Source organism: Diadema antillarum, unplaced genomic scaffold (genome assembly GCF_040938485.1).
Source record: "Diadema antillarum isolate AM-2024a unplaced genomic scaffold, OU_Dant_1.0 scf00000060, whole genome shotgun sequence".
NCBI classification, from domain to species: domain Eukaryota; kingdom Metazoa; phylum Echinodermata; class Echinoidea; order Diadematoida; family Diadematidae; genus Diadema; species Diadema antillarum.
In genome coordinates, this window is record NW_027270949.1 from 94395 (window position 1) to 105055 (window position 10661).

Sequence of the window (10661 nt, forward strand, 5' to 3'; positions counted from 1 at the left end):
CTTTTCAATGTCCCTTGGCCTACTCTCTTCCCCCCGCCCCCCTGTAACTTGCATCCACCATGATGTTGCAAGTAGCTTTGGTATTCAGCTCATTCAGAATACAGTACTATTATACAGTATTATACAGTACTTTGATACGCCTTCCCTTTCCAAAATGACAAGCCAATTTTGCGACAATCATTTAATGATTAGACTTAATGGTTCCAAAAAGTACGACTGCTTTTGTAGGCCTATGTATTAAGAGGCCAACCCCATCTTACCCTATTCCCTGTTTCTTCTCGAGCGCCTCTGTCGATTAGTCGCTTCACGACGATTCTTCAATGGTCCTCACAAGGATCCAAGTCAGGCGTAGAGAATGAAGTCAGTTAGAAGTCGCCCCATTGTTCCTTTAACGGCGAATTTGGTAAGGCTTTTTGACTTACGAGGCGTCGAAAAGGGTCCCAATTGTAGAATGTGACACCGTGCATCTTGCAGAACTGCGCTGTTTAACGGTGCAAGGAACCGTTGAAATACAGATAGGCTTACAGTATAGTACAAAGAGAAAGAGAGAGGGAGAGAGAGAGAGAGAGAGAGAGGAAGGGAGAGAGAGAAAGAGGGAGAGTGTGTATATGTCACATGATATCTTATGACATTAACTGCTCTTTTTAATTTTTTTTTCTCCCTCTCATGTTGGCAGAAACGATACATTCCATTTTATCACTGATCGTCATTAATGAAAGAAACGACTATTAACGAAAGCCAAAAACTTAATGCCAATGTGGATTGAGTGAAAATAACATTTAATAGAACACATTGGGAAAAGTTACAGAAAAATCAGAAAATCGGTTCAAAAGTTATGAGATTTGAAAGTTTCCATGACGTCATTGCTGGATATCAAAGAAGACGTCTGCCGTTCATGACGTCATTTTGGACAATAATTATAAAAGAAAATATTATGCTCGTGTTTAGGGCATGATTTTCCACAGTCCCTCCGAATCCAATTAAGATTATTTCGATTCTCTATCACGGACGATGGCGGCTTCGTCTGCAAAGAGAATCAAAAAAACATTTTTGTTTTTTGCTCGACCTATGGGATATTGTCTATAAATAGTTGTCAAAATATAGTGAAAAAAAAATGTATGAACCACTGGTATTCTGACATAAACACAACAAGATGTTACCGGCCTTTTCTCTTATGCAAATGCAAGCATTGCACAATTACACATAAAAGGTTTCTTTGGCGGATTGCCATCGCCAAATAAAGGGAACACAATTATTTAAAACTTCATTTCCACTTATGTAGTCCTTAGTCTGATTATCTGTGGTTGGATAATCTGATAAGTAAAGATTTTGTTGAGATGCTATAAAGTCTGTAGTTTTATACTATCAGCTCCACAGAACATGAAATCGTATCAATGACAACGGAATTAAAAAGCGTACATTCCATTGGCAGTGGCCGACCATTCCTTGATGTTATACGATGAATTTGAATACCTCTTAAACCATTTTCTCTCTTCTGTTCTTCTCCATCAGGTTTTACTGTGTGTAAAGTCCGTAGCAAGACAGCGGGAACACTACAGCTCTGATTTGTGATACGAGAAGAAACAACTAGTAGAGATATCCCATTCCAGAAAATTGGGCCACCATACCGCTTCAGTACGAGATTGTTCCAAGAAGCAGCTAATTATGGTCACGTGGGAGTTCATAGGAGACTTTTTGCTCTTGAACTTGCAAGTCCTGCTTACGACCATCGAATCCATGATAAAATGGTTGATTCCACTGAGCATGCGCACGAAATCTCTGGAAGGAGAAACGATGCTCATCACGGGGGCCGGAAGCGGCATCGGTCGACTCTTCGCGCAGCGGTTCTCCGCCCTCGGCGTGCGCGTCGTTCTGTGGGATATCAACGCATCCGGCGTGGAGGAGACTGCGCGTATGGTGCGCGCAACGGGCGGAAAGGCTTGGTGGTTCGTCTGTGACGTCAGCAAACGGGAAAAGGTCAACGAGGCGGCGGAGGAGGTCAAGCGGGAAGTTGGTGACGTCACGATGCTCGTTAACAATGCCGGGATTGTGACTGGGAAAAAGTTTTTCGACCTCACGGAGGAGGATTGTCAAAGAACTCTCGGAGTCAATTCAATGGCGCATATCTGGGTGGGCATTGTACTGTTTTGATAATCTCCAACCCAAAGCATTTAGCGTCATTAAAATGTCAACTCTCTTACCGCCTGAAATCCGTGTGCCTTGAATTGTCAGTATCACGTTCACTGGATGTAATCACATAATATGCCACTATCGGGGACCAAACAAAGTGCCTTCAATACTATTACAAAGTATAGCGCCTATCCTAACAATATCATCGTGAAAAAAGAACCATCATGTTCTTTTTCTTTCTAACCAACTTAGATACAAGCAAATGAATACCGATAGCACACTTTAATTCTATGCTTCGTTACTCCAATTTTCTCACACAATTTAGTCTTATAAATTATTTGTTCTCACTTTGAGGATCGCTACTTTAAAATCGAGAAAGTGGAACATAACAATACTCCTGCAGAGGTTAATGTTCTTGTCCAGATAAGTATGACTTGTGCAATCTTCTTTTTATTATCTCTGCACGTAATTCACTTTCTTCCCCTGTCACTCCGCCTGCAGACGCTGAAGGCGTTTCTTCCGCAGATGCTGGAGAAGAACCACGGGCACGTCGTGACCATCGCCAGCATCATGGGGGAGCTCGTCATCCCGGGCCTGTCGGATTACTGCATGAGCAAATTCGCTACTGTCGGCCTGCACGAATGCGTCATGCGCGAGGTGCGCGCATTGGGCAAGGACGGCGTGCACTTTACGCTCGTCAACCCGTACAAGATCGACACAGGAATGTTTGAAGGGGCGCACATCAGAAAATCGTAAGTAGTGACCCTGCTGGAAAGAAGACAGTTTCCCACAGTGTGAACACAATGTCAGTCATAAATTCAGAGTGTGAAACAAAGCATAATTAGGGACCCTACTAAGTGAACACTCTGTGAAAACCACACCACAGTTTGAAATCATCTTCACATTGTTAAATTTGAGCGTTTTCGCAGAGTGCTCTATATTATGTGAACACACTTTGAACACACTTGGGACACTATGTGCTTTCCAGTACGGAACTTTTCTGCTTTACGTAATAACCCGGTTGCACCTTACAGTTTGCTCCAAGAATAGGAGTCGAATGAAGCAAGTAGAAAGGTGAACATTAGTTAATCAAAAGCGGGATAAAGAATACGTTAATATCTCATGGCATTCGGAGTTTTAAATGTTACGGGCAAAGACGAGTTCTGTAAAGTTTTATATATTAAGATCTTACGCATGCTTTGTTCACCAAAGCTGTTCCTAACAACCACAGAGCTTGCCCTGCATAGCAACAGCTATGTGAATTCCTGCCTATTGCGCTTCATAGGTTCGATTAGGTGAATAAGGTGCGTCGTTACAAGGCTGTAGAACAAAAAAAAAACATATATATATATATATATATATATATATATATATCCAGAAATTGAAATAAATTAAAGAACCGTCTATTGTAATCGGTGGTACCACAGTAACATATTTCAAAATCGTTCATTTCACTTTCGAATTTTCAGTCATGTTCTCACGTGACATGACATAGATGTCCTTTCGTCAACGAAAAGACGGATTTCGTAATGAAATTCACGTTCGACACTTGGCGCCCCATAGAAATTGTATGCTCGAGATTAGAGCTATCGTCGAAGATGAGGATCACCGTCTACACAAAGCTAATGTGTCTTGCTACCAGACCTGATATTCAAGTTCTGTTATATAGGGCCTACGGGACACTTTCTCAAACTTCAGGTGTTCACTTATTCTGATGGGAATGATTTGATTATTATCAGAGAGAAATTCCGTGTGCTGAAATGCATCATTCAGATACGTTACAAAGGCAAACAGTTTCCTTTTAACGTTTGCAGGAAAAGGATGGTATAACGAGTATCGATCGGTGGTTATGGATATAACTACGCACTTTCAAAACTGACCAGTATAGCACGCTGTGATACAATAATATGAGGGGTGTTTCTCTGAAGTCTATTTACAGTCATCTGCAGTGGAAGGACGAACGTATATTTTTAACTGGCGATTAGACAATAAACAATTTATGACCGCGTAAATGAGGGTATACTCTGGGAGGTCATGTCTTTGATTCAACGAGGAAACTGGGGGGGGGGGGGGAGGAATGACCTTTGTTCCAGTAAAAACATCAACACTATCCCTAACAAACCCCAACATATTGAAAAGCAAAGCAAAATCAAAATCAAAACAAAATCACTTCGTGACTCCTGGTGTAATATGACCCTTATGAAATATTGTTTGGCGGTCAGATATTCCTGGGCTTACGTCTGTGCTCAATATAGTGTATACAAATCGATCTATTCACCATTCAGGATTTATGTAGGCCTATTTGATTGTCGTATGTAAAATCACCGCACACACATATTTCGTAAGGGCAAAGTTTAGCTTAAAGGGACAGTACAGTATTGGTGGAGATGAAAGTTGGGCTTTTAACTTTTTGCGAGATACTCAGAAAACACTTATGATAAAGTACAGAGCATACCATTTCAAAAGGAATTCAAAGTTTATTTGATGAAAATCGGGTTTGGAATGACTGAAACATCCAAAAACAAAGTAAAACAAAGCGATCGTAATAAAGTGTGGGTCCCACACTTTATAAGAATCACTCTTTTTTGGATATCTCAGCCATTTTAAAACCAATTTTTATCAAATAAACGTTGAATTCCTCGTAGAATTACATGCTCTTTCATATTTCATAAGAGGTTTCTCATTATCTCGCCAAAAAAAGTTAGAAACTTGAAATTAGGTCTCAACCAAAACTGTACGATCCCTTTAACTGTCCCGTTTGGATCCTTTTGATTTAATAGTCGAAAAAGTTATGATTTCCTTCGTAGACCAAACTAAATTCATTCAACATCACCGTGATTATAGTGTCATTATTGTGACTGTCAGCACAATGATCATCATTGTCATCGGGAATATCGTTAATAGTTATCAGTTGTGAGAGGATCTTGAGTAATGATATGGTTCATTCCCTTTCATTTCATTTCGTTTCATTTGTCTAAACATATCGTAGCTTTAACTAAGGCTAGGATGATAATATAATTCACTTTCCATATACATGGTATACGTAGCTTGCAAGAATTATTTTCCCCTTTAACTTTTCCATCACCATATCTTAGTATTGGTTGATAAACTTGAATGCGGAAACCCTTTCTGCAGATTAGATTGTGAATATCAGTTAATCCAATATCAATGGCCTTTTCGTTCGGACAGCTGAATTAATCAGAAACACATTCAAATAACCCGGATTTCACAGGGCTCCAAGTCAGCCTGATATCCTCAAAAACCGGAAGGTGTTCATGTTTACTTGTCCAGAGACATTCATGAAGCTTTTAACAGGTTTCCCGCGAGATTTTGAGATTCCCATAGAGGTTACACAAGACCAGTCGGGACCACATATTCAGAGAATAAAACGCAGCAACAACAGCAGGTTGTCACTTACTGGAACCTGCAATGGCATGGCGCATTTAATGTAATCGTTCCAGAGTATTGACACCGGATTATTGAAAATTGAAGATAATACGTTAGGACAAAACCTTTAAAATCATGCAACAAAATAACCGGTTTCCATCAATCATGCCAATATTTGTGTTGTCTCAAAACTTTGCTTCTGAAATAATGATTTCCCAACCTCTACAATTTGGCTCTCGGGTAAACAATTTGGTTTATGACTTCAGTCGTCACTCGTGTTGCAAAATTAACCTCAGTGCAATTCTCCGACTCTTGCCCTTTGTTTCAGCCCCTCCCACCTCTCTCCCCCTTTCTTAGATGTTTGTGAAGTATTAAACAATTATTGATACCGTCATATAGCTATACTATGGGCTGGATTGTTATTGACTATACAATGATTGTAATCTCACAACCATCCTGCATATCGAACAATCAACGGTCCTGAATTCAGTCATCATCAGTCTGTCTATGTGTCGTATTCTGATAGAAAATACAGCATTCCCGTGTACACTGTAAAAACATCGGTGTTAGATTTAACACCACGGGTGTTAAATCTAACACGGATCAAACTTCAATAGAGGACCACACCCACAGGTGTTAAAATGCACTGTGATGGTGTTGAAAAGTGTTCACCTGACACTTCGTGGTGTTAATTTGACACTGTACCTGGTGTTATTTTGACACTGTACTGGTGTTAATTAAAAAATGACACCACATGGTGTTGATTTGATATTTGTTGGTGTTAATATCAATGGTTTAACACCCGTCCAGCTTCAATAAGAGACCACACCAGCTGGTGTTGCTTTGGTGTAAATTTATTTTCACATTTTTTCAAAAATCTAGTATTTTAATATAAAATTCTTGATCGTCTTGTTTGAATTAAAAATCAACAAGAAGTGCAGTTACTAAGAAACTCTTCAAAAAACAGTTTAAAATTTGGAAATGACACCCGGAGGTGTTAATTTAACACCATAAATGAGCACCGAAAATTTAACACCAGCTCGGTGTTCACTATTTAACACCGGACTTTTTGCAGTGTATACTGCTGCTGCCATGCTAGTCAAAGGGGAAAGGGATTCTTTACGTACAAGTAATTCTTGAGTGATATCATGACTCACCCTGCGTAAATTTTCCATCATTTTCATAACGTTGTACATTCATGCACTGTGCAAAATAATGCGATATCTTTATACATAATGCCTACAGGTGTGAGATACTTATACCGACGTTGAAGCCAGAGTTTGTGGTCAAGAAAGTGGTAGAGGCCGTCCAGACGAACCAAGACGTGGTCAGAGCACCCGCCATTTTTAACACCGTCGTTTGGTTACAAAAGTAAGTCTGGGTGCGCTTAATTGAAGGTAAGGAATACTGTCAGTTAAAGCGCCACCGGCTACGTGTTGAATCTCTCTAAAGCTCCTTTGAAGACAAAAGGGCGAAAACCCTTGAAACAAAATGGTCTCATGCGAATCTATGTGAAAGTCATCTTCTCGCCACACAAGATTAAGCAAAGTGACAAAACAGAGAGAGCAAACAGCAATAAAAACAACAACAAAAAAGCACGAAAACAACAAGAAAAAAAAAACTTATTAGTCAAAAAAAGTAGTGTCAAGGGGGCAATTTTGTAAGGGTTTCGGTGTGTTGAACGATGCCAAATAAATGACTGAGATATTTGTATAGAAGATGAATAGGTAGCAAAGACAATGATATGTAAAAGAAAAAATAATGTTAATCGGTACTCTTAAAAGAGGGTAGGTTTGGGATAGTAAGTAAATTTTGTTTGTGTACATAACATTACTGTTGCTGTAAGAACTGCATTTTCTATAATATACAGACAAAAACTATGACATTAATGGTTTGAGCTCTAGCGTTAAGCATTCATTAGCACAAAGTGATAAGGCAATGGCTTGCATGAATATGTTATTTTGTTAGTAAGGGACCTATTCGATTTTGATTTTCTTTTCTTAATCTATCCCCCCTCCCCCTTTTCTTCCTCTCCGTCTCTTATGTCCTTCCTCCAGGATGCTTCCTCAACAAGCGCTCTTTCAGCTGGAAGATTTTCTGGAGAACGACAAGGCGATGAATGACTTTGTCGGCCGTAGGGGGCAGAAGACAGAAGTCGCCATCGAGGATAAAGGTGCACAAATAGTAGAGTAGCCTACGTAATGTGTGTCTACAGGCGGGTCGGGTTTTCCATTTGTCGAAAAGACCTGACGCTGTTAGCAACCCTGAGATTAGAGAGCCAATTAGAGCGCGAGGGTATGTGAGATCTGTCATTTATTCATAAGCTGAAGAAAATTTGACCCCTGCATCACTCCCACAGAAAAATTACCTGAACTAGTCAGTCGGTGAATAATTCAGTTAGTCACTTTGACTAATGACACTGGTCGATTCTACTATGGGCAGGTCAGTGGGAAAAGTGTGTGAATGATCCTCTTTTGCTCTGCTGATTATTCGTCATTGTTTCACGACCAAACCACTGTGGTGATAACATCCCGCAATTCAGACGAGTAAGTTTAGAAATTCGGGCAGATTTCCCAAATTCGGTAATTCAGATGCAGACAGATTTCCAAAAGGACCTCTCGCCTTCCTCGCTGGTTCTTGGTTCTCGCTGGTGGCTTTACTAGTCTCGAGTAACGACCCTCTCCTTGCTGCAGTGAGCTCTTGAATTCATTATACAGCTAGTGGGCCTTGGACAAAGGCTAGGATTTCTTGAGTGCGCTTTTCGAATCAACCAGTCCTGCTGATTGTTAGCCAATGATTTGTGACGTTAATTTGTTAGTTCTGCTGGGTTCGTATTTGTGTGAAACACCTTGACAAAAACAGCCGACAGAGCCAAAAATTCTTCCAGATTGTTGCCGCTTGGTCTACTGCCTTTAACCCTTCTTTCACCCCCCCCCCCACACACACATAGATACACACATACTCATACACTCGCCTCCAAAAATGATAAATGAACGGATGCCCTAAAACGGAGACAAAATTTAAATTTCGCTTTAAAATCTTAAAATTTTGCTTTAAAATCGCAATACTACATTACGGCCTTAACGACTGTCTTGGAGGATTTTTGGTGATGTCGACAATCTTTACCCGTAATTACTGTATGATCAATTCATCTCTGGGATTAATTTTCGATATTATGATTGCAAAGTACATTACAAAGCAAAATATTGTTCCAGGAAAGTACTAACATGTGTGTATCTTTGTTATGCCGTCGATATTTGTACTTTTGGATCTTAAGTCATTTTCATTCTATGTACACGAGAAGCTCTTTGTGCTGTGTTGGTGTTGATGTTCTGGTTGACGAGTACGTAGAAATAAGATACCAGGATAATCTTGGCGTATACTACAGGAGATGGTAGCATAACCGAAATGTGTCTGAATCAAAACATTCGTCTCAATTCGGACTGTGAAGACAAGTGAGCTTCTCTGTTTTTTAACGTATATTGCTTTGAGAAGGATTTGAGCAATTTGTCACACATTATTTATAATTGAGTATATGAATATAAGAACGACCCAAGTCCAATTTTTGGCCAAATTTAGTTTGACATGGGAAATTGTAGCATATGCATGGACTCATCTTGTGTGTAAATGATAAATCCTAATTACCCCCGGAAGTGCCTGAAATGAATGAGTTAAATCTTATATTAATGTAAGAATGATGGACTTGGGTCATTCTTACATTCATATAATAGCGCCCTCTCTCATCCTTCTCCCATCTCTATAGCAGAATATCATGTATATGAATCAAAGAACGACCCAAGTCCATATGAATCAAAGAACGACCCAAGTCCACCACACAAAATGGCCTCTCCACAATTAATGTAAATGTTAATTGTCATAATAATATATGTTCTAATTTGTATATACAATGTTGCCTTCCCATCACAGTTAAATAGAATATTATTGGACAAATAAAAAAGATATGAAGTTTTTTTTAGTTTACTCGAAATGATCTTCCATGGACTTGGGTCGTTCTTATATTCATATACTCAATTATGTGCATGGATGATCAGATTATTGCTGTTTTTAAATTGAGAGGTATTCCTTTCCAGGAAGGATGAAATTAATGGCAAAGCATGGATTGCGCAATACGCTCTTATTGATTAAGATCGCGTGAGTAGGGTGGTCACTTTAAAATGGACGTACCAACTGGACACTACTTCAGTTCACCCACTCGCTCACTGAACTCTTCACTTTTCTTTCTTGTCAGAATGTCTTCAATTATATCCTCGAAGGTCGTTGCGTTCCTTTTCATTGCTTGCAGTAGAAATAGCCCTACTTTTGTACCATGAACAAAAATACTAATTCTTCCTCTTACACCACGATGTTACCTCGTCACATTCTCTGATAATGATCAAGTTAAGAAACTGGGTACGTATGCTATTATGCTAAGTCAATACTATTCCCAAAGGTAGGAAAGTACTATGAGAGCACAGACCTTTACCAAGCAGCTCAATTCCACCTATACTGTGATTTCCACCCTGTATTATAGACCTATGTTCAAATCATCTGTAGGCCTGTTGTTAGTTTCCTTGACCATCTAAACATAAACATCACTGCCGACCAGCCTTCCCTGCCTCCGCTGCACTTTTTGGCCATCTGTACGGCGCAATGATTCTGAGGGTCGCAAAAGCAAGGGCGCCATCTAGTGTTCATGATGAACCCAGCCTACTCGCAATGATACCCTGCCCTACCCCCCCCCCCAAGAAAAAGAGATGGAAATAATGATACAGACTGTAACAATAATTCGTTTCTCCAGATGGTGATCCAGATCATTATCAAAATTTAATAATCTGTTCTTTGTGTCATTATAAACCTTTCCTGAAAATTTCAATTAATCCGTTCTCAACTTTTTGAGTTACTTCGCCTAACAAACATAGTATTACAAACAAGCAATCGAACACTGGAAAATAACATAACTTTGGCGGAGGTAATGCGCGAAAGCAACAGTATACTCTTTCCATTCAATCTGGAATGGTATCATGACGTGTCTTTCCTGTTTTTTCACTGACTTACCGAACTTCGTGGAGAAAGAAAAGTGCGTTGTGATGGAACCCATATAATTAATATAGATGTTTTATTTTCTTTCGAAATAAGTCCATGTT

General features: G+C 39.6%; 1 protein-coding gene across 1 annotated transcript; it reads left to right on the forward strand.

Moving 5' to 3' along the window:
- The first annotated feature begins 1665 nt into the window (after nt 1-1665).
- On the forward strand, nt 1666-7806 carry LOC139716057 (retinol dehydrogenase 10-like). The gene is made up of 4 exons (XM_071627610.1): nt 1666-2130; nt 2632-2882; nt 6763-6888; nt 7575-7806. The coding sequence occupies exons 1-4, from the start codon at nt 1666-1668 to the stop codon at nt 7708-7710; spliced, it is 978 nt and encodes a 325-aa protein (XP_071483711.1). The 3' UTR covers nt 7711-7806.
- The last annotated feature ends 2855 nt before the right edge of the window (nt 7807-10661 follow it).